At 44.9% G+C, this 24,390-nt stretch overlaps 2 protein-coding genes across 2 annotated transcripts; one reads left to right on the top strand and one right to left on the bottom strand.

Annotated features, from left to right (window-relative positions):
• Nucleotides 1–12,584: 12,584 nt before the first annotated feature.
• LOC115381913 (thymidylate kinase-like) lies at nt 12,585–14,586 on the top strand. The gene is made up of 5 exons (XM_030083556.1): nt 12,585–12,820; nt 12,909–13,017; nt 13,554–13,644; nt 13,736–13,933; nt 14,204–14,586. Exons 1-5 carry the CDS (start codon nt 12,691–12,693, stop codon nt 14,312–14,314), a joined length of 639 nt encoding a protein of 212 aa, XP_029939416.1. The 5' UTR covers nt 12,585–12,690; the 3' UTR covers nt 14,315–14,586.
• A 1,085-nt stretch (nt 14,587–15,671) lies between these two features.
• LOC115381912 (cysteine protease ATG4B) lies at nt 15,672–24,390 on the bottom strand. Its single transcript, XM_030083555.1, has 13 exons — nt 24,343–24,390; nt 19,086–19,187; nt 18,930–19,001; nt 18,713–18,811; nt 18,504–18,605; nt 18,339–18,411; nt 18,169–18,248; nt 17,829–18,025; nt 17,143–17,221; nt 16,872–17,017; nt 16,491–16,547; nt 16,302–16,395; nt 15,672–16,218 (listed from the first exon to the last, which is right to left on the bottom strand). The coding sequence occupies exons 1-13, from the start codon at nt 24,350–24,352 to the stop codon at nt 16,145–16,147; spliced, it is 1,185 nt and encodes a 394-aa protein (XP_029939415.1). The 5' UTR covers nt 24,353–24,390; the 3' UTR covers nt 15,672–16,144.

Below are 24,390 nucleotides of genomic sequence, written 5' to 3'. Positions count from 1 at the left end.
ATATTTTTAGATTTAATTACCACCGCAGAGTGTCGTAAAATACGCCCACTTCTGCGCATGCGCGGGGCGTTGGCGCATGCGCAGAGGCGTCTGGTACGGATCGTGTTCCGGGTACGGATCGGGTACCGACAGGGTCTGCAGGCAGTGGGAAAGGCGTGTAAAAAGGCGAAGGTTAGCGGGTCGCAGACACGGATCGACCCACTGGTTGCAGTGGGAAGTTTCTCTGTCACGAGGACAGCCGGGACGCGAACCCCGACCTCTCGGCTGAGAGGCAGATGCTCTACCACTAGACTATCGCTCCAATTGTAAACAAAGGACGCTTAAGATGAGGGTACACCAGATTTTGGTTCTGTTCTATTGACAGTGCATAAAAACAGGTGAATTCAGACTTGAATCGCTGTAGTTTCTTGACTTGAGAACTTTTGCAATTTATCTCTCTCTTAAAATAAGAAAAAAAATCTTGTTCTCCTGCCGGGATTTCATGTATACCATTGTTGTAGCACATTACTAGTAATTCTAGCTCAATATTAGTTGTAGTATCTTATTGAGAAAATGTTAGATATATTTTCACAAAATAAGAATAATTTTCTAGAACAAAACTTGCTTGTCAAGATTATTTGATTTTTTTTTTGACAAAAAATAAGAACACTATCCCTGAAATAAGATTTTTTTTTACTTTCTTAGAAATCCTGTTTTGCAGTGTGAGTGCGTGTCTTCAGGAGGGCCTGACTGTAAACCTGAGACGCTCTGGATGCAGATCCCTTTTTTCTGCGGACACGTTTCAGAGTGCTGGTGAGAGAGCGGGACTGACTGCTCATGGCTGCTTCCTGATTGCTTTGTGAAGGTTCACTGGACACTGAATGACACTCGTAACCACAATCTTAAACACACTCTGATCTTATTGTTTCTGTCCATTTTCTGTGGTAAAATATGCTTAATTTCATTTTAAGAAATTGACGATGATTGTTATATGTCATACAATGCATAACATAGTTAATATAAAAAGAGACATTTACTGTGAAAGGTAATTTTGGCTTCCACTACACAATATGTTATTTTGATACTGCCTGCATGTACGTTGACATCAGATTGCAGCTGGAGATGACGGAAGCAACACAGTCTTTTGTGAAATCGTTGTAGTTACCATCCTCCTCAAACATGGGACAACACAGCAGACAAATACACAGAAACACAACAGTAACGTCCCTACAGTGGACAAAACCTTGAGCATCAGACCTTGCCATCCTCACTCCCAGCCTCGTGGCTCAGTCAGTCCCCAGTTTCTGGGGGCTCGTCCGGTTATGATTAAAGCTACACAAGCAGTTTTACAAGCCAGATTATGTGCATTCATATTATAGTACATATCCACTAGACTATATGTAAGCAAGCAAGCAAGCACTCAAATAAAATGTAAGATTTCCCACAAATCCCCCTCTTGGCCAAAAACAGATTTTAGGACAACAAAATTAACATTCCTGCAAAACATACATTTCTGCATGGTCTGCAAGCATGTCTCCAAGTGCATAAACAAATAAGTACATAAATTAATAAATAAATAAAGCAATGTTCAGACAAGCAACAGCTTGAGACAAAATGGTGTGATGAGTGTTGATACTCAACTGCCTGGGTGGACAACTGACTTCCCACAGTCCTCTCTTCAGGTTAGGAGGCCGGTGTGTCCTCTCCTCCAGCTATGGAGCTCTTCAACCTAGAGAGGCGAGTGTGACAGATGTGATACCACTTGGGTGCTTTCTCCTTCAGTCAGACAGCATGGGTCGTCCGGGCTGTCACTTGGAACGCTCCGTCCCAACATGCCTCTGTCCACCCCCTCTTGGGTCAGCGCAGGTCCACAAATCCTAGATTCACGTCCTACTCCAGGTGTTCATTGCGATCAGGACCAACCTCCTGGTCCTGGAAATGGTCTTCCGGTCTCTGGTTCCAACAGGGTTAGGAAGGATAGTTAAACTGAAACACACACGCAGGCGTGTGAGCTTGGCTCTTTTCTCAGCTTTCTTTGAAGGAAATTTGTTTCTTATGTTTATCAGTTGTGTGTGAGTGTGTGTGTGTGTGTGTGTGTGTGTGTGTGTGTGTGTGTGTCGCTGCAGAAGGAGCTGAAGAACCTGTGTGTGGAGGAGGGCCAGCTGAAGCGAGCTCTGGACATGAAGCTGAACATCCGGCGGCAGAAGAAGGACGTGAAGGAGGTGCTCGGGTACGGGCCTGCTCCTCCTCCGCGCCGCACGCCGTCCACCGCGCTCACACCCCCGCTGACCTGAGCCGCTCTTTCAGCCACTGCACCCACATCCACCAGAGGCGCGAGGACATGGCCGACAAGATCCAGAAGATCTCCGGCCAGACGCAGCAGCTGAGGGCCGAGATCAAGAGCCTGAGGGACGTCTGCGGCGAGGAGACGGAGAAAGCCCAGGTACCGGCGGCCTCCCGCAGCAGCAGCAGGCCACTTCCTGTTCCCGCGCTGACGCCTTCCTCCTGTCCCCTCCAGGCCATCTACAACACCCTGTCCGCTGCCATGGACAAGCTCCACCAGCGCATCGAGGATCACTCCAGAGACCTGAAGCTCGCCGCCGCCAAGTTGTCTGCAAACATCTGAGCCTGTTCACTGTTCTCATTGTTCTCACTTTCAGAGCCTGATCAGACGAGGGGGCTTCCACAGTCTGACAGCTCATCTGTTTAATGCTGTTTTGTGTTCTGTCTAATGATTAATAAAGACAAACCAAGTCAACCATGTGTTGGGAAAAATTCTTTATCACTTCTGTTCATATTTTTCTCATGAAAAGTTTGTCGACATGCCGACTCTTCTGTTTTCCTGATCAGCCCAGCCTCTTTGGACTTCAATCTACAAACACATTTCCACTCTGGTTTTACTGTAAAGCTGATGCTGCTGCATGACGATGGAGAGAAAAGAACTGAGGCTGGTTCTTCAGCCGATCCCCGAGCTGACGGGGTCAGAGGTCGTCCTCATTCGGCCCCCCGCTGCTCCTTGATCCGAGGCGGGCCGGAGCCTGCTGGACCTTTTGAACGTGGAGACCTGAGTCTTGTAGTCCTTGATCTGGGTCCTGGCCAGACGCAGCTGGTTGATTTCGCCGATCAGAGTCGTGTTCTGCTGGACAGACGGCCGTCACATGTCAGGAGATGAAACTCCAGCGTTTAAAGGTGCAGTACATCACATTTTCAGTCAAAAAAAAAAAAAAGAAAAGAAACAACGTAAAACTATGTAAATGCATAGCTTGTCTTTTTTTGTCTATTTACAGATGTGATGTAAATACATCAGCTTAACTCCTGGGACAACACACAGGTTCAAGTTTTGCTTTTACAAGCGCTCAAAACTTGTTCAGAAATTTAATTTCCACAACTACAAATGGTGCTTCCACAGGTGCTCAAACCTTAAAAGTGTTCAAGTAGAAAGGAACACTTATCCACCTCAGCTACAGTGTCCGCCGCGCTGAAACTCTCCCAAGAAGACGCTTGGACATGCTGAGGACACCCAGGTCGCTCGCTCACATGCTGCACTGCTCACTGGGAAGGCTCTGGCTATCTTGCACAGACGGAAAAGCTCCTGGAAAACATATTGTGTCACATATTTTAAATTGATTTTGTATTAAGATTTTCTATGTTTAGGTCTGGGGTTTTCACACACACACACACACACACACACACACACACACACACACACACACACACACACACACACACACACACACACAGTCTCGTATTTCTATCCTTGTGGGGACCTTCCATTGACTCCCATTCATGTCTAGCCCCTAACCCTGACCCTTACCCTGACCCTAACCCACACCACAATAAAGCCTAACCCTAAAGAAATGTTTTTGCACTTTTACTTTTTTCAGTAACAACAACATGGTCAAGAAAACACTGTTTCTCCTACTTAGGACCGGAAAAAGGTCCCCACAAGGCACGTCGTTTCACGCTTTGCTATCCTTGTGGGGACATTTGGCCCCAACAAGGATAGAAATACGAGAAAACACACACACACACACACACACACACACACACACACACACACACACACACACACACACACACACACACACACACACACACACACACAAATCTTATTCATGTTCTAGATATTGAACACACACATCAGCAAAATAACCCCGGTCTTCAGTCTAGAACTGTCTCATATTCACTTCATCCCATTAACAACAAGAAAAAAGCAGCTGACATTAATACTGACTTGGTAATAAAGTTAGATGGATTTGCAGAGCAGATCTTGGTCTCTGGAGGTCTGGAAGACAGAAGGTCTTTGGTCTGTCGTTCACTTCCTGTAAATGTGGAGCATTTGAACTGAACCGTGTTATCTCCGACGTATGCTAGCTCAGGTTAAAAACAACACAGTTTCGGGTTTTGGGTTTTACCTTGGTAATTGTGAATGTAGCTTGTAACGTAAAGTTGGAATGCCTTGGTTTTTTACTCGGTGCTGGAGCCAGCGTGTGAAGAACGAACGCCTGGCTCCTCCGCTGCTGCACGAGTGACCGGAAGTAGTTACGCTGGCTGAGAATGTAGCGGAAGTACGTCAGTCTAGCTCGGGCATACAGCCTATTAATGGATAAAAATAATGTCCAATCAGGAAAAATGGCTCCTGAAAAAGTTTTTTTTTTTTCTGTATTTTGTCTATTTTTTTCCACGGTGTGCCACGAAACTTAAGAAAAAAAATCGTCTTTCTCATGATAACATCTCCGTAATAAAAAGTTTTAAAATTTTTTTAGTGAAAAAACAAAGTGTGAGATACGGGCCAGAGAGACCTGTCATCTGATCACGGTCCCCGAGCAGGTTCCCCAACCTAGTCTCACACCCGGTACAATGATCGTCCTGTCTGGCGCACCACGTCCAGCACGTACAGACAGGCTCATACTGTCCGGCTGCACGCACCACGTCCAGCGCGAGCAGCCACCACTGTACAAAAGACGCCAGGGTCTGAGCACTATTTCAGTTGCATATAATGGAGATCCCTCTGACTCCCGGTGGGACTACATCACAAGTTGGTCCAAACCCCACCAACCGACTCCTGCCAGGTCGGTGGGAGGAGTCTGACATAGATTTCACATCGTCTGGCTCACCTGCTCCGGTTCCGGTCACAATGCCACCGACTCTTTCCCACTTGTTCAGGTGCATGACGGGAAATAGCCGTCAGAGAAAGCTGATTGGACGATTGAAAAAACTCACTTCCTGCTCTTCACCCCGCACCTTCTGTTGATTTTCTCTTGGTTTTTTAAACAAACAAACAAACAAACAAACAAACAATCAGAAATCGCCCTCCTCCGTGCTTCACTCACGTCAGTGTTTTATTTGGTGTATCCATTGTTCTGCTGCCGTTCTCTCAGTCATGTACCACTAGGTGGCGCCTAGGAGTTAAGCCCTCGATCTTGTGTTTCGAGCCTCTCGGGCGTCCCTAAGCTGGAGTTTCCAGAGTTTTTAACGAGCCCTTGTGTTTTTCTGAGTTAGCGTCTGTACTTTAGTATTTTGTAAGTTAAATATTGTCAGTTTAATTTGGTCTGGAAGAAGGTGGAGAACAGGGGGAGATGGAAAAAAAAAGGAGAATTGACAGCTTCTTTCAGTTTTGCTTTCCTTCACTATTTAAAGTGCTGTTTCTGTTGTAATTGTTACTACAGCCACGTGAGTATTGTTTAATTATGCAATGTGCCAATTAAGTTAAACCGATATGTATACATACATATATATATATATATATATATATATATATATATATATATATATATATATATATATATATATATATATATATATATATATATTTTGCAGGCCTGACTTGACTGGAACTGCAATAACTGAAGTCTTTTTTTTTCTTTCTTTTTAAATTGCAGCTTTATTGTGCTGTTGTGCTGTCTTATTAGCAAAAATATCAACTGAGAAATTTCATTGAAAATCTTGTATTAATTTGCAGTGTCACTGCAGCAAAGCCCCCCCCCCAAAAAAAAAGAACAAAAACTGAGCACTATGCAGTAACACAGTGTTTTAAATGTTTTGTTTCATTTCACGTCTGTTATCTGAATACACACTGACACAAAGATGTCCTCCTCACATATATATTTTTTTAATTGAGCACAAACACTGCTGTAGTTGCAGTAGTGTTCAGTGAGACTCTATACCAGGTGAAAATTGTCGCAGGGCTTGCTCCAGGACCTGCTCCAGGACCTGCTCCAGGACCTGCTCCAGGACCTGCTCCAGGGCCTGCTCCAGGACCTGCTCCAGGACCTGCTCCAGGACCTGCTCCAGGACCTGCTCCTGGACCTGCTCCAGGACCTGCTCCCGGACCTGCTCCAGGACCTGCTCCCGGACCTGCTCCAGGACCTGCTCCAGGACCTGCTCCAGGACCTGCTCCTGGACCTGCTCCTGGACCTGCTCCAGGACCTGCTCCAGGTGAGACGCCAGGGTTCAGCCCTGACTTCTGTCTGAATGTGTGACCTCTGTGTCTTCTCCTCCGGGGCCTGCTGCTCCCGTCTGCTCAGCCCATCAGCCACTTTGGGGACATGAATGGAGGTGAACAAGGGACACATGGCAGACACACAAGGACAACTTCACAACAGAGACAAAGAACTACACACCCTATTCACATGGAGAGTCAGGCCCCCAAAATGTTGTAATAGTCACTGCATCCATAGAGAAAATATGTGAACAACAGCTCTTGGTATCTTACATTCACATCAAACACATGAGCACTGGAGAGAATTTATAGGAACTGCTGCCTTTTATGGGGAAGGTTTCCTCTGTGGCTTTAGAAGATGGCTAACATGAGGATGAAGATAGAACCTGTGCCCTCTCTCCTGTTAGGACACTCCATCTGTGACAGTGTGCTCCCTGAGGACCGTCCAAACCAGCCCAGCGACCGACGGCTGACTCACAGCGATGCGGCGGTCACAGAGACAACGGGCTCGTCTGCTTGGCGGACGGATTACTTTTGCTTTACTCCAGCTTTTTTTTTCTAAATCAGATTTTTAGACATTGGCTTCAGCTGCATAAGTGTTGAGCAGAATGCATGAGGGACCCTGTCAGGAAATAACAGATGACAGTACATCCACCCATAGAGGATGGAGATCCTGGTTCAGAGGCTCAACCCTCCTCAGCAGCCACGGAAAGACAGCCCTCTGATCAAGACATGGGGTTTAAGACAGAGAGGAGCAGCACCTGTAGGACAGGTTTGAAAATCACCACACTGGATGTCTGTGGACCCCTCACCATCAACGCTGGTCCTGCGCCTCAGCCAGCCTCCAGCTCCACACGGTGGAGGCCTTGACGCAGACCTGATTCCGCTGATCTGGACCACAGTCACTAAGTGGCAATGATGGCGCCTGGACACCCGCACCCACGTCCTTTTCTGGATCCAGGAGAGTGAGGGACTCCTTGGTTTCAGACTGAAGCAGCTTGTGAAGGAACCACGCTGCATATCCATAAAGTACAGTTTATAAGAGCTGATTCCAAATGCTCATCTGGAAGAAAACTGATTCCTGCATGCATGCCTCTTCTTCAGGGTGAACTTTGAATTTGACAGCAGCTCATCTTGATATTGACGTTTTCAGATGGACAACAGTTTTTATAACTCTTACATGAAGTCCATTTCATTGGAAAAAAACAGATTCCTCCTCCCTCCTGAGTGTAATCTCAGCCTTTGTAGAGGGGAGACTCTGTAATGAGGCTGGTGGGGGTGAATGCTGTTAGAAAGATGCTTTTTCCACTTCCACAACAGTTTGATCTCAGGTGGGCCAGACCAGTTACAGTTGCACCCACGATTATCAGCTTTGCATTGAACCTTTTTTCTTTTTTGACAATTCCAAATGTTTTCCCCAAATATCTCTCACCTGGTGGGCCACGGACCACGTGGGTGTTTGCCAGTGAAAATAGAGTCCAGGGGGAAAAAAGCTGAACGTCTATTCACATAGCTGAACAGTAGATGGCGATAATTCCTTGTAAAACGGTTTGACAGCCACCCTCAGGATTTCTTATTGGTTATTTTGACCCCATCTGTAGAATTTAGTGCACTGCTTGACTTTTTCTGGACTTCACGGGAGCAGTGCATTCATGCCAAGAAAAATAAGGTATTTTAGGAGCTTCTATGTATTATTTTCTCAGTTAGTGTTTGAATTTGCTTTTAAATACTGGATAGCTTAATGAGGGCCCCGTCCTGCCCACCCGCCCCTCATCAGCAGGCTTGGCTCAGTGAAAACACCTGACAACTAAAAAAAGTCAATGCCTCATTGTGGTTTGAATGTTTTGGCCTGCAGGTTGTGTGTTTGACAGCCCTGCTGTGGAGCAATGGTTCCATACGGAGGGACCAAACGATGGAAGCAGGTGTACAGTGTGTGTTGCTGCCCATTCTGACAGCAGCGGGTTTCAGCTCAGGCACCACAGGCCCTGTAAGGAAGAAGAGGGACGATGGAGCTGGGCAGGAGTGGAGGAGGCGCAGACACTGTGGGTCTCTGGCTGTGAACTTTGACCCCCATAAGCTCCCTGTGCTCCCTCACTGTGACCCTAGAATCCTAGATGGCTCAATGTGAAAAAAGCAATTTCCCAATGGGAATGAATCAAGTGTGACTGGGTAGTTTTTGTTTTTCAGTTTGTGGCCTTTTCAGATATCAGGCCTTTTAAGCAATAAGTAATTCCATCATGTGTTACCCTCATACACTTGGTTCTATTTCACAGAGTTTGACCTTTCCACTGTACCAGTACTGATTGCCACAGGTTACTCAGAATTCTGACTTTATTCTCATAATAATAAATCTCCATGCAGGACTTCAGGGATTGATTGGCGGATATGCAGACTGGGCCTCAGGTGCTCTTCCCATATGGACACAAACAGCGTTGATGTAACATGCTGGTTGATGTTGTTTTGTTCTGTTCCTCCTGGCGGTCCTGGTGTTCGGGGTGGCCGTGATGCTGATCGAGAATCAGATCCAGAAACTGGACGAGTGGAGAGCGAAGCTCGGCGAGACGCTCCCGGCCGTGGAGCAGTCATTCTGACAGGCGTCGCAGAAACATGGCGGGTGGTGTTTGGTCTGGAGAACTTCAGTCCTGCTTCACCACACCTGATCGCAGCGAGGAGTCTGATTCTGGGCCTCCCGGGAGCTTCTCAGTAGATCCAGGCAGACATCTCCCAGGGGGGTCCGCTTCTGCCATGTACCATGAGACAAACATCAATTCAACTTTTTACTGACATAATTAACAGCTAACTGGCAAGCAGCGATATAGGGGGAGGCAGTTCATGAATAATAACCTTCCTGCTAAATTTGTTATCACTTCAAAACGCTAGTCACAACTTTAAAGGATAAAGGATGCTGTCGTCAAAATGTTGAAGCTCTGAGTCTTCTTGTACTGAGTCGTGGTCTTTGAGGCCCAGATGCTGGGGAGGGGAAGGGCTCCCACTTGAAGCAGGGCTCCAGGACTCCAGGGTTCCAGGGTTCCAACCAGAGCCAAGCTGTTCCTGGTCTTGGTCTTGTTTAATCCCACCACAGAAAACACACTGCATCTGCATTGGAGTGGGGCAGGACCAGGACCATCCCTGTGATGGGGGCAAACTTCTGGGACAGGTTTAGCCCCATCATCTATGAAGACTGGACAAAGAACAGAGGGAATCAGCTCTTAAATGTGACTGTTTTCTTGTTTTCCTTTCACTGAATCATTAAACAACAAAGCTGTTCTTGTTCTGTCGTCCTGAGGCTCTGCTGATCTTGATAAAACCTGTTCCCTCTTTCCTCCTGCCACTGGCCCTGTCTTATCAAACCTCATGTTGGTTTATTAAACCTACAGGAGTGAACCGTTGACTGTCTCCTAACAGGTTAATATCACAAGCAAGTGTGTTGTAATTCCCCTTTTTTAACATGTGAAAACAAATCGTTAACAAGTGACCATAAAACTGTTCTTAAGTTCTACACATAGACATGAATTACTGAATGCATAGTAACTGTAGAGATATGTCTGTCTAGTTTTATTTGACCACATTTCAGCTTGCAAACGAACTCACAAGAACAACAGCTGTATCCCAAAACTGATAAACAATAGTGAATCCTGCTCTGGAGTCCCTGATTGATCAGCATCGATACAGACCAGATGGTAGCAAGGAGCAGGCTGGGAGGACGGAGTGAAGCAGCTTCACTGATGAAGCATGGAACCCTCCGAAGAGTGTCCACAAAGCGCTCAAAATGCCTTAAAATGTTCTCACAACAGACATAAACGAATTAGAAAATGTAATTATAACTTTAAGAGCATAAATACTGAAAACACACATACCTGACGGCGTTAGTTCATCTCTTCACGGCCTCTGAGACAAAACTAAACGATCGCGAGTTCACAGGCTCAACAGGTAGATCACAGATCACTTTTGAGCCGAAATCTAAAACAAAGTCCCTGAAAAGACATTTCAGCGGGAGAAATGGAGGATGTGGCGTGGGAGCGTGTGAATCCGGCCAATGCGTGACAGTTGGCAGCAATTAAAATATATATTTTTATATTTAATTCCCACCGCAGAGTGTCGTAAAATACGCCCACTTCTGCGCATGTGCGGGGAGTTGACGCATGCGCAGAGGCGTCTGGTACGGATCGTGTTCCGGGTACGGATCGGGTACCGACAGGGTCTGCAGGCAGTGGGAAAGGCGTCTAAAAAGGCGATGGTTAGCGGGTCGCAGACACGGATCGACCCACTGGTTGCAGTGGGAAGTTTCTCTGTCACGAGGACAGCCGGGACGCGAACCCGGACCTCTCGGCTGAGAGGCAGATGCTCTACCACTAGACTATCGCTCCAATTGTAAACAAAGGACGCTTAAGATGAGGGTACACCAGATTTTGGTTCTGTTCTATTGACAGTGCATAAATCAGGCGAATTCAGACTTGAATCGCTGTAGTTTCTTGACTTGAGAACTTTTGCAATTTATCTCTCTCTTAAAATAAGAAAAAAAATCTTGTTCCCCTGCCGAGATTTCATGTATACTATTGTTGTAGCATATTACTAGTAATTACTATACTACATTTTACATATTACTAGCTCAATATTAGCTGTAGTATCTTATTGAGAAAAGGTTTACTTTATTTATCCCAACATGGGAAATTCCAGTGTTGCAACGGCATCAGAAAGCAAACAAAAAATGAAATTATATAGGTAATGTACACAGTATATGTAATATACACACGTACACATATATACACTTGCACATACTTACATATACAATGAGTCCAGCCGAATGAGTCAAAGATTAAGGACATGAGAAATGTTGCTTGCTGCATAGAAGATATGAGAAGTGTGCTGAGCGGGATAAAAGAAAAATAAAGAATGCTTGGATAGTAAAGTTAATAAATAAGAGTGCTATCCAGAAAAATGGACCTATGCAGCGCACCGGTGTGAGTTTCCTCTGTCAGCCAGGTGTGAGTGACTGTAAAGAGTGATGGCCTGTGGTAGGGAGGATTTCCTGTATCTGTCCTTGTGACAGTGGAGTTGTAACAGTCTGGAGGAGATGTGTAGCGTCTTTCGGAATGCGACTGGCTTTCTTTTCCAGTCTGTTAGTTTAAATGTCTGTGACAGCAGTGAGGAGCCAATATTGAGCTCTGCCACCCTCATCCCACATCTGGTCATTTTTCAGCAGCAGGGTGTCAAAATGCTCTGAATAAGGAACTGGAAGAAGCTGGAAAGCAGGTGGCGAGGGAGACCAGCCTGTTTTAAATTCCCTGAGAAAGTAAAGTGTCGACAGTACAGTACATTTGCTTGTCCATCAAAGTGAGATGTGTGTGCTCCAGGTTTAACTAAGTAATTCCAAATAAACAGCAGATCGTTAATATGTGGATTTTGGGCTACTTTTATTTTGGGACTACTTTTCTCCAGTATTTCATTTTAATTTTGTTGAGGAACAATTCACAGCCTACAACCTGATTAACTATTTTTCACAATATGTATGAACAAAACATTTTGAGCTTTATTTTGGACTCAATGACTTTGTTCTTTGAACTGTTAATATTAATTCCTACGTGATTTTTGAATGTCTATAACTTTCATGTACATTATTTGATTCATAAATGTGCTTTCAAGGAAGGTATTTTATACAAGCACAATCAAAGAAATGTGTGCTATTGGTAATCCAAGTAAAACTTGGAAGTGTTTTGCAAGAGGGTATGTTGCATATTTAGTCAGTTTGTTTTGATTTGTATTTCAAACAGACAGATGATGTTTTTCTTTTTTTAAAATGTAATAGCAGTTGTATGTGAGTACATACTGCTGAGAGCTGGGCACATGATCTGTATGGACACGATCGTGCATCAATACTGACTTCATACTGTTAATACAGGCTGCAGAGTGTCATTTTTCCACATTTTCAGGTGGTGGTGTGCCTTGTGATTATATCAATTAAAAAAATGTACCTTGGATCAAAAAAGGTTGAAAATAGAGCTTTAATTTTTATAAAGCTGTATGGATACATCTACGTAAATTAGGTACATTTCTTCTAAGTAATATGCGTAGTTTCACGTCCATGACGTGGAGAACCCGGAACTGGAAACACGTCATGAATACTTCCTCATGTCGACCTATTTCAGGAAAAGGCGGGCAAAGCCCGTCCCGTCTGGCGGCCAGTGGGATGTTTGCCCCCGGATAGAACCTCTCTGAACATTATTTCTCTGTACACCGTAGCGCAACTGTCCCGAGCGCCGGGCGGAGCCATGGCGGGTAAACGAGGAGCCCTCATCGTCCTGGAAGGGGTGGACAAAGCCGGGAAAACCACGCAGTGCAGCAAGCTGGTCCAGGCGCTGAAACAGAGCGGCCGCCCGGCGGAGATGCTGAGGTTTCCCGGTGAGGCGGCCAGTGTGAAACCCTCCGTCGAGGTCCGGTTCGGGCGTGTCGTTTGGCTCCGACACCGCGGTGTGGCGTGTCCCCGCAGACAGAACCACGACGATCGTACAGCTGATCAGCTCGTACCTGGAGAAGCGCACTGAGCTGGAGGGCCACGCCGTGCACCTGCTCTTCTCTGCAAACCGCTGGGAGCTTGTGTAAGCAAACCAGTAGGAAAACAGAGAAAGTGCGGGATCAACATACTCAAATTGGCACGAAGTATCCTGAAGGAATTCTTATATACGAGCTGCTGTCAACAAGTCCGGGCTTGTTTATAAACTGCCAGATGTCAGTATTTTGCTTCACCCATCTCCACTCTTCGCAAAGGAAGGATTACAGAAAGGCAGCCAATTGAAAAAGAGAAAATCAGCTTCAGAGAGGAAATAACGTGAAATAATGTGTGAGAGGCTGCATGAAGTGACATAGATTAGAGAAAATAAGGAGGGATTCTAATTTAAAATATTTAAGTGTCATTAATACAGTTATCAGTGATCCTTATTGTGTGTGTGTGTGTGTGTGTGTGTGTGTGTGTGTGTGTGTGTGTGTTTGTGTGTGTGTGTGTGTGTGTGTGAGGAATGAAGCTTTGTGCTTCACCAATGATTGGAACTTCTTTTGTTGAATTCTCCTTTTAGAATTTGCTTTGTAAATGCTGCAGTCTGGGCATGTGAATAAAAACAACACTGACAACCCCCAGGCCTTTAATGAAGAAGAAGCTGGAGCAGGGCATCACTCTGGTTGTGGACCGATACGCCTTTTCTGGAGTGGCTTTCACCAGTGCGAAGCCAGTGAGTCTGCTCGAGTTGCCCTTCAGCACCTCTGGAAGTTAACACTTCCTCACATGCACATGTCATTGACAGTTGAAGTTGTGTCCTTCAGGGATTCTGCCTGGACTGGTGCATGAAGTCGGATGTGGGACTGCCGAAGCTCGACCTGGTCATGTTTTTGGAGCAGAGCTCGGCCGAGGCGGCGCTCCGGGGTCACTTCGGGGAAGAGAGATACGAGACGAGCGTTTTCCAAAGACTGGTGCAGCAGAAGTTTGAGCCGCTGATGAAGGATGAATCAGTTAACTGGCAGGTAAGAGGACAACTTGGTTAGGAAAAGTCAAGCCCATGTCTGCATTGCACTGGTCCCCATCACAGTGCAGAATTTGTGAGCGTGTTTGCCTTCTCACAGATCACAATCTGATCCCTACACTAAGCAGTCATTAATATAATTCAAAGCCACATGCGTTTGCTCCAAATCAAGAATAGCTCAAAAGTTGACAGATTGACATTTTCCTTTACAGCCACTGACTGTTTGCATCAACACTGCTTCACATGTAACCATCTATATCGTGTGTTTTAGGTTATCAACGCCTCGCAGAATGTTGAGAGTGTGCACTTGGACATTGCGGGCCACAGCCATGAAGCCATCAACTTGGCACAGGATATGCCTCTAGGAGAGCTATGGAAGTGAATCTGGGCCGGTCACTGTTTTGCACATTATGCACACTCACATTTTCTCAACTTTCAGCGTTATGGAGGATCATATAAATAAATACACCTTTAAACGATTCCTTAAATGTCATTGAATATAATTTCATTTAAATAACTATATGCTATGTTTTTTTCCCCCACAATGTCCTTCTTGTACAGTGTCTTATATATTGAAATAAGCATAGATCTTTTCCAGTAAAAAAAAACAAAACCTTGCTGGATGAATAAAAGTAAGGCTGAGTCTGCCTGGGGAATGACTAATTTCTGGCTTAATTGTGTGTTTGTGTGTGTGTGTATATGCATACATAACTACAATTACACTGACATTTTCATGTGTACATACACATCTCTCTCTCACAGTCAGAAGGCAGCATATGCAGTGTATTTTATTTGATAGAAGCTGGTACGTCTTGGCCATTTCATCCAGCTTATCAAAGGTCACGCCTGATTCACAACCACATGTCAAGCCGCCTGTTCTATATTCTCAAATGATCAAGTAGAGATGGCACTGGAAAGGTGTCTGGCAGATAAACAGCATCCAGCACGGACGTTTGTTTTCACTGAGCGCCTGGATCCAGTGACGATGCCATGAGATCGTCCCTGGTTTGGATCCTCCACTGAGCAAAACCAAGAGAGGGACGCAGTCCTGCCGGTGAGACCCCTCAGTGTTGACGCACATGCGAGGTGCAGGACAAAGTGTCAGGAGATTTGCTCGTAGTTGCTGAGAAATAAATGCCAGATTTGATTGGAGATGGAGATCTGCTCACAGCTTCCACAGAGACCACACTCATGGATTTGACTGATGGAATAAATTCAGGATGCACCTCAACACCAGACCCTTATATAATTACTTAGACAATAAACTATTTAATGAAAGAAAATGAACTGGTATTTTAATGAAGGTCACATTTAAGCATTCCAATTTGAATTAATTAGTGACATTTCATTTTGGCACGTTCAGTCTGCCATACAGTGTGAGAAACGAGTCTCGTCTATGGGATCACATTTTCTTCAAAGAAAACGATATTGGAGTTGAGCCGTTGTCAAATATCAGATTCTGGCTTTATTTAGTTTCTGATCTTCTTACATGTCTCTTGTTCTGTCACCTGCCTATATATTGTTTGGATTAAATAAATAATCTTCAAATGAACCTGTGTATATACTTAAGACCTGGCAAGAAATGCTCTCCATGAACAAATGCGACTTGTCTTCAGGTGGGACTAAATTTGGTTTCATTGCAGACTGTTACAGACTTTATTTATTAGTGACAAACCGCATAAAACCAAGAGGTGTCATGAGCCATCATGTTTCTATACAACATAAAATTGTTATAGCAATTTCTTTTTTTCTCTCTTTAAATCTTATGGAGTCAGGGAAAGGCACCATATCACTTCAGAAGAAACATTTAAAGTGTTAAGACTCAAATGGAAACACATGTAATGTGGAGATGTGCATACAGAGTTGATCCTGAGCTCCTGCTACAGCTTCCACTAGGGCAGTCTCACCGTTGGACACAGAGAGCATCATTCAGAGGCTGTTGGACAAAATCGCTGTGTGTGTGTGTGTGTGTGTGTGTGTGTGTGTGTGTGTGTGTGTGTGTGTGTGTGCGTGTGTGTGTGTGTTTGTGTGTGTGTGTGTGTGTGTGTGTGTGTGTGCGTGCGTGCCAGAAAGACACACAGTGGGAGCTGGATTGGCTCAAGAGGTCTCCAGTTAAATGTTCATCCCCTCGGGCTTCTCTTCTGATACAGAGAAGAGATGTAATCTTTCGCCCACTGTTGAGTACAGTAAAAATTATTGTTCGTTACATCCCTCACAGGGAAAGGATCTCAAACTCTTCATCTTCTGAGTCAAAGAACCGCTCCAACCTGTCGGAGTCTGAGAAATCTGCCAAGGAGAATAAAAAAAATAAATAAATAAACAACTGAGGCTTTTGGATTTTTAATCACAAAAATGAGACGTTCACTTACCGGGAGTAAGGTTAAGGGTGTCCACGCTGACCATGTGAGAGGGTTGACTGTCTACTAGTTCAAACATGGGCAGGCCACCTCTGTTGCAGGACAGCTAGAGGGCCACACAAGTCTTCATTTTAATATATCATCAGGAACAAATTGGCTCTGAACAAAGAGATGTTTTCTTTTCCCACAGCAGAGACATACCCTTCTGATGCGCATACACCAGTCGTCGAACTCGTCCTCTGTTCTGCAGAAGAAGCCCTGGTGGAAACCAGAAAACAATCAACTGTGGAAAGTCTGGAGTGTCTTCAGTTCGAGTCACGGTGCTTTAAGAACAACTCCATTAGGGAAAACAGTAAGGCATGAAGTTAAAATACAACTGCGAAGAAGGTTGCGTGCTGTAAAATCATCCACTGATTTATTTCCAACTGAGGGCTGAAAACACATGGTTTCAGAAAAGTTTCATGTTTTCACAGAAAAAGGCATAAGCGCTGAAAATGATGTAGTTTTAATGCTGGTCCATGCTGTTGTTTGCTCTCATAATGACATTATCCAGTGTAGAAGTAGAGTTTCAGAGCCCCCTACCGCTGCGATGGATGGGTCCAGTTCACAGATGTGCATGCGGCAGGGCGGGTGCTGACAGTGGTACGAGTCGTCGGGGAGCTGTCCGTCGTCGCACGGCTCCACCGCCGGCTGTGTGGTGTGTGGATCCAAATAGATAAGCTCCTCTCCTGGAGGGGGCGGGGGGGGGGGGGGGGGGGGGGGGGGGGGGGGGGGGGGGCGGGGGGGGGGGGGAACGTGATGAAGTGGACACACTGCACGGTAGGGAGGAGTTGAACACCGAGAAATAACTTACCGACATAACCGATGAAGTAGTGGGCGCTGTTGGGTTTTCCACCAATAACTCCGAGCGACTGAGGCAACATGAAACATTGCTGTGGAGGAAAAAAAAGAGACATCAGAGCTTTTCAAAGCAGAGAAACATCAGTGTGTGAAATGCTGTGTGAGTCCAGTGAAAAGAGGGTTCTGAGACTTTGCTTGTGTATCAACAAGCCAGTGTGTTCTGGAGTTAGCATGAAGAGGAGCAGGTAATCATAGTAAAGTGTGCATTAAGCTGGGTATGATTTCCCTGGGATAGAGTGGAGAAAAGGTTCTGATCCATAAACAAATAACTCACATTGCATGTTCTGATTAGAGGCTGTGACGCTGACAGGCTCTATATCGAGCCTGTAACTGTTGTATTTCTTACAGCCATGATGTTTGCCCAGAACTTATTTTTCAATTTTACTCATGCTTTTTCTTATCTGTAAACAAGTAATAAATCATTATAATTTTTCATCAGAACTGGGTCACTGCAGCAGTTCTTTGACAGTCAGTGAAACTGAAACAGTTTCGTTATCCTTCACTTCATGTCTCTCTGCACCGTCATGAGCTTCTCCATACGTTAGCATGTTGACACACAAGCCTTTCATGCATAAAGGTCAAAAACGTTCATTATTTTCAGTGTAGATATGCAATATTTATATGTGTGCAGGTCCCAACCTTGAGGGTTCCAATGTAGGCCTCGTTGATGTCGCTGAGACCGAGCCTGAGAGGGATGAGCAGGACCAGAGGTTTCCAGAGGGCCGTCTCCTCCTCAGCCAGGGCACACGCTCCCTCCAGGCAGCCGTTGATCTCCCCCACTCCCTCTAACTCGCCACACGCTCCTGCGACATCCAGCCAGGGCATACAAAGACGCTCTGCGGAGGGAAACGTGAGCACAGCATCACTACCACCTCCGCTGACCGTGCTCGTTTTGAGGGGCTGTCCGTTGAGACACTTTGAGTCCGACTGTTTTCTAAAACACTGAAAAGCATTTAAACCATTGCACAGCAGGACTCACTGATCTCTTCGATGACCACGGTGTTGTCCATTGCCACATGCACCACTAATCTGCTCCAGGTGTCAAACACGGCCAGCTTCCTGGAAGGAGACCGTGAAACATTAAATGAGAGACATATGATTGGGAAACGCCGAGAGCCCGCTCAACCCTCCTGCTGTCCGGTAGCTTACTTGAGAACCTGGGCGACTGTGTTTGGTCCGTACCACTGACCAATAGGTTTTCCCTCTCCGACTCCCATCTGAGCTGCAACACAGAAGAGAAAAGCAATTGTTTTTCATGAACTCGCCACGGGGAACCTCTGATTTGACTGGAAGAGTCCGAATGTCACTGCTCACCAATTTGATGGATGGAATAATAGCTGTCTTTTTTATCAATGAAGGCATTGAGAATACTGATGTACTCCTCTCTTTGTTTCTGGCCTCGGGCCCATCTCCAGTCTGAAGACAAGCAGCCGGTTATCAGGCCTGAGTGAAACAAGCTCTGCGTGGTACAGTGTGCTCGTACTGGATCAACAGCGCCACACGCTGTTCACAATTAGTCTTACCTCGGCCTAGATGTCGACACATCAAGGCCTCGCCCAGGATCATCTGGCCGCACCGCAGCATACAACCCCAGCCTGTGTCTGACGTGGGTCCGGTGCCCCCTACAGAACACAGTGAACAATTCACACACGACTTCTCAATTGAAACTGGAAGTGAAAACCGGTAGGAGTCCGAGTGTGGGAGCAGAAGTAAAACACACACAGCTGTCGGGGCACTCACCAATGGGAGGGAAGTTTTTTCTGTATGTGAACCACAATCTCGAAGTGACATCTGATAGAATCTGATCTTTCTCTACATGAAGAAAAAACATTTCATTACAGCACATCTGATAAAACATACTCGTGTGCTGCAGGGTTATGTGCTGACGAGTCCCACCTGTGAGTGCATTGTACTCTTTTCCCAAGACCCACACGGGCTCCAAGGTCTCAGGAAAATCTTCAAACTCCCCAAAGCGAAGTGTTTCGTATGTCAAAGTAGCTACAGAGAAGACCACAGGAGAGACAGAGTTGCTGGTTATCATAGTTGTTAATAACAGGTTCTTGATGCGCCCGATAAAAGCAAAGCTATCAGCCAGCAGAATGACCAGAAGATGACTGAGGAGCTTCTATTTTAAGAACCATCTTCCATATTTAGCGTGTTAAAACCCAAGCTGCTTCTTTCGTATTATGCTAGCATTTTTGTGTGGTCATCTTACAGCGCATCGCTCTCTACAGATGTGTGTGTCTTCACTACAAAAACAAACAAACCAACAGCACCTAGTACTGGCCTGGTGCGGTAACTACACTGTTGCCAACGCTGCCATATAAACCTGAAAGTTTTCTGAAATTAAACGATGCATCTTCACTTGAAAAGTTGTGTCAAGTTTCGGAAAAGCTTCATATTCAAGACGATAACATTTTGAAAACATTCACCACACAATCACAACTGCTGCCAGAAAGACCGAAAATGCTGTCGTCAGGATGGCGCTGTTTTTTTTAATATGTCACATGCTGGGAACAGTATGATGTTAAAGATTTAATTTTGTAGCTGCGCATACCATTTGTAAAGGTCCACTGGGTATCTGGCGTATGGAGGAAATGTGTCCTCCACATGTGATCCAGAGGAAGGTAAAGAAAATGCACACTTTATTGTGGTGTGTTCAATTCAATGGAGTGAGCAGCAAAGACACTCTCAATCCTTCATTGTTATTGTTTTCAATCTGCCTGCACATGTGCTGGAAGAGCTATTTGCGTCCAACGTAGCGCGCATCCCTGTTTGCACAGACGGACACTCACTGTCGTGTAAACAAACAGCCAAAACGTAATGAACGTTGAATGTAAACAGAGCCCCAGACGCTCCCTAAACTTTCAGCGTACTGAGCTGACCTTGCTGCAAACCTTCAACGTATCACTTCAACACTGATTTTCCACATTTGCTGTTCAACTTTTGCCTTCAAGTGTGTATAATTTTTTTTTTTTTTTTTTTTCCAGATTTCATAAGCTTGTTCCACTCGGGATGATTTCACACGGGGACAGACTGGTGGCGAGGTTTATGCCAAAATACTGTCACATCTTTTGTTTTGCTTTACTTTACATCACTGTTCTTCTAGAATTGTACCAAACAAGAAGCAACAAGGTCACTCAGTTACAACAGCTGCTTGTTCTGATGCTCTTACCTCAAACACACACTGAAAGGGAGTAAAACCCAGAACCTTACCCAACTCAACCCGCTAGTTCACATAAAACTAGAAAAAAAAAAAATCACATGAAGAATACATTTGTGCTGTTTTGGGATTTCTGTTTTAACTTTCTTATTCACTCCTAACAGTGTTTTTCCACAACAAACCAATAAATGATGCTGCAGTACCAAAAAAAGACATACAGTGTAATAATAATAATAATGCATTGGTTTTATACAGCACTTTTCAGGACACTCAAAGACGCTTTACATTGCATTATTCATTCACACCATACTGGGTGGTGGTAAGCTACTACTGTAGCCACAGCTGCCCTGGGGCAGACTGACGGAAGCGAGGCTGCCAATCTGCGCCATCGGCCCCTCCGACCACCACCAACCATTCACTCTCACAACTTTCATACTAGGCAAGGTGGGTGAAGTGTCTTGCCCAAGGACACAACAACAGGAACTGCACTAGGATTCACTTGCAATTGAAATTAAAGTTAATCCACAATCTGGTCCACCTGAAAACGTGAGTTGTGGTTCACCTGGAAGTGAACTGTGGTGCAGTTTGTTACAGTGGAAAATGCCAGCAGACTATAAGACACAGTAAATAGAGGAAGTGAACCAAACAGAGTGACGCAGAGCATGTTGTGCATTTCGCTCAGAGAAACAACACAAACCAAAAAAAAAACAAAACAAAACAAGCCAATGGTCTGAGGAAGCAGAGGTAAACAAACGGTTGCATGTGATCACCCACGAGGACAACAGTGACTTTAATGAAACAAGTTGAACGGGTTCAGTTTCCATTTTCTGTTCTGGCCAATTAACAACTCAGATTTTCTTCTTCTTTTCTTTTAGTTCCTCATCAGAGTTTACTTTGGGAAAGAGCGACTCAAATGAGCAGTGGTTGTAATTACATGACCCTGTCTCAGCGGTCTGGTGCAGTGGGAAAGTCAACCAAACCAAATGAAGGTTCTCAGTATTTTCCTCGCTCAATCAAACTGCGTCCAACTCCGAAATTCCTCCCAAAGAACTCTCAGCTCAATAAAGCAAATCTGTTGACTGACAGACCACGACACTATCTCAGGGCTGAAAGTACAATGAAGTATTTCTTGCTGGGTGACAAATCGACTTGCATTTCTCCTTCACAGGCACCTCCTCCACGGCCACAACCAGACCTTCTGAATACATTCCTCGTCATCTACTTCTACTAAATACAGATAGAATTTTTGTACTGTGCTATGCCGCCGCCATGTCAACCAACTTTGTTTCAAACCAATCTTCTAGACGTTGCAGTACATTGTTGACAGACCAAGACGGCTCTCCATTTACCCAGAGTTTTAGGTTCTGGGAGGCTGATATATCGTTGTAGGTCACACCTATAATGAACACTATTCAACTCCAATTACCACTTCCTTTTCTCTGCGCCTTCCAATTCCACTATCGTCCTTCTTGACTCACTAACTCTGCACCTCAAACTGCTTCCTGCTTTCGACGTATCTGTTCCACAACCAGCGCTCTTTTATCCCCAGACCCCCTTTGCTCCACCTCAGTTTACTCAAGCCAAGCCGAACATACTGTGTGTATGTATATGTACCTACTGTGTCTGTGAGCTCCTGAAGTAAACTTCTGGAACGTCACTTCCTCCCCGTAGTATAATTTACTTCCCACAAACAGTTACCTACTTTGGTTACCACATACTAAACTGTGCTAAAATAAATAAATAAATAAAAAGGTTCAATATACTCCAAATAGTGGTAAATCAATACAGACAAATGAATCATGACGCACATCAGAACAATTACAGCCACAACTTAACCACTGTGCACCATCTCAGTTTCTTTTAAGGACTTTGAAAACATGGAAAATAAGGAGACCAGTTGCTGGAGTTGTAGGAGAGGAATGTCGTCCAATTCTTGTTAGACGTGGAATTCTAGTTGCTGTTGGTCTCTGCTGCTGGATTATTTTCGGGTTTTCTCCTTCCTGTCTTTACATCTCACGTAATTCTGATGGCGGGAGGTGTGGACTGCAGACAGGACAGTTCAGCACCCATACTCTTCTACTGAGAAGCCATGCTGTTGTTTATGGAAGCAAATATGGATCAAAAATCAAACTGAAAGGCATTAGCAAAGACCTAAATAAATTCTTGCCTTCTAAGCAGGAAACCCAAGTTAAAGATCCGGCCGTGCTAACAAACTTTTAAAATTTGAAGACCTGGTTTTGTTTATTGTTTTCCTACCTATGTATGCAGCAGTTTACTCAGCAAGGCTGTGGTTTTCAACTCAGCCTCTCATCATGTTTCGAAGGAAAATCTAGCGGGGGATGGCTGCAGCAGGAGTGTCCACCAGCTCCTCAACTAAATTATGAAGACTATAGAGTGCTGTTGAGGAAATGGCCATGTACACAGGAAGACAAAAAGAATAGAAACAGTCTTTACATCTGTTAGCATGGTCTGGCCTCAAACCTAGGTCTCCTGCAATGGAGGCAAGAAATTGTCCCATGGTCTCGGTTTGGTCTTTGCAAAACAATGTTAAAATCAAGAAATACTTTCCAACAATTACAAGACGCAGTTTGGTAAACTGCTGCCCAATTTTTGCTTCTGAGAGGCTGTACTTCTCTGAAATGCTCTCTTTATGCAGTTTTGTCATGTCCTATTTCCGTTTAATCTGATGATAAGCTCCTCCAGTTGCTTTTGATTTCTACCATCTACCTTTTCAGCCTCTTGTAGCCCATGTCCACATCTCTCAAGACATGTTGCTGCATCAAATTCAGTTTGAAATAATATCTATGGAGTGGCAAAATGTCTCAATTACAACTTTTGATTCAATGTTGTGTTTGACTTGAGAGGAAATATTGGATATTTGCCATTCCTTTCTTTACATTTTATTACTATTTAATACAACACTCCAGTGTTTTCATAATTGGGCACTGTGTACTGTAACTGTTAACATCTAATATTTATAATCTAAGAGACATGATATGATCAACACTGACTTGGTTTGATAATCTCACAGCTGATTCAAAAGCCTGCAGATGTTTCTGTATTCAGGGATTTCATGACAGAAACAAACAGTGCGTGGTTAAACTGATAATCACTGTGGACTGGAGCAGCTATCCAAACTGTTCCACAGTTTAGCAATCACACTAATGGACTGGTCTGTGTTTGCACACTTTTCTCTGCAGTTGGGAAAACTGGGCCCAGGGCCAAATGTAAAGTTAGACACAACAGTAATGGGCACCATTAAAAGATTCAGTTCCTCTTCAGACAGTCAGAACAGCATGGTCATATTCATGTCGACGATAGACTGTATCTGTGGAGAAGAAAGAACGGCTGCTGTGCCAAAACAAAACCTTTTCCAGATCATTACAAACACGCAGGGATATTTTTTAGACAGTCAGCTAGCTTTGACACGAAGCTGAGATTCACAGGATGGTATCACACCGATTAACAGGACGCGTGTGTATTATACGTGCTTAAAATAATTTTGCACACAGCTGATGTCGGTCCCAGTGCTGCTGAATGTTTTGGCGGTGACAGTGCAGACGCCTGGTTATCCTCATTCTGGGCGTTAGCACAAACAGCCGAGAGAAAGACTTGACACCAAGGAGTCACACTTTTCACCAAACACACTGACTGTGACACAAAACGCAACCGGGCACTGTGTGTGCGGATGTACGCGGCGACACTGGGGGCTGTCAGAGTGCGGGAGCCCCGCAACGTTTTGACAACAACAGCTGGCTAACGTGAGGTTAGCCATTAGCAGTGGTCATTACTTTAGCATGCTAACGTCACCGAGGTTACAAAGCAGCGAGTGTCTGAGCTGTCTGTGCTGCACTGACAGTCCCGTCAGGACGGAGCGGGGGATCCGCTGCCAGCCGGGAAAACGGGACAGTCTTTGGGCTTCATTAGCTGCAGGACGCCGCTGCTTAAAGACAAAAATTAAATATAATTTTACTCAAAATGTTGGCTTACCTGCACCCATCCCGACGGTCGGCACCCTATCTTGTTTGTTGTTCTCTG

The sequence above is a fragment of the Salarias fasciatus genome, chromosome 23 (genome assembly GCF_902148845.1).
Source record: "Salarias fasciatus chromosome 23, fSalaFa1.1, whole genome shotgun sequence".
NCBI classification, from domain to species: Eukaryota; Metazoa; Chordata; class Actinopteri; order Blenniiformes; family Blenniidae; genus Salarias; species Salarias fasciatus.
Note: the sequence above shows the minus strand (reverse complement) of the source record. Positions and strands in the feature narration are given on the sequence as shown.

Bases quoted from the DNA above. Each gene is read 5' to 3' on its own strand.
- LOC115381913 (XM_030083556.1), top strand. From the start codon at position 12,691: ATGGCGGGTAAACGAGGAGCCCTCATCGTCCTGGAAGGGGTGGACAAA. The intron at 13,645-13,735 runs GTGAGTCTGCTC...TGTGTCCTTCAG, and splicing joins CTTTCACCAGTGCGAAGCCA to GGATTCTGCCTGGACTGGTG. The intron at 13,934-14,203 runs GTAAGAGGACAA...CGTGTGTTTTAG, and splicing joins ATGAATCAGTTAACTGGCAG to GTTATCAACGCCTCGCAGAA.
- LOC115381912 (XM_030083555.1), bottom strand. The intron at 19,002-19,085 runs GTGGGACTCGTC...TTCTTCATGTAG, and splicing joins AGAGTACAATGCACTCACAG to AGAAAGATCAGATTCTATCA. The intron at 18,412-18,503 runs GTGAGCAGTGAC...TCTGTGTTGCAG, and splicing joins TTATTCCATCCATCAAATTG to CTCAGATGGGAGTCGGAGAG.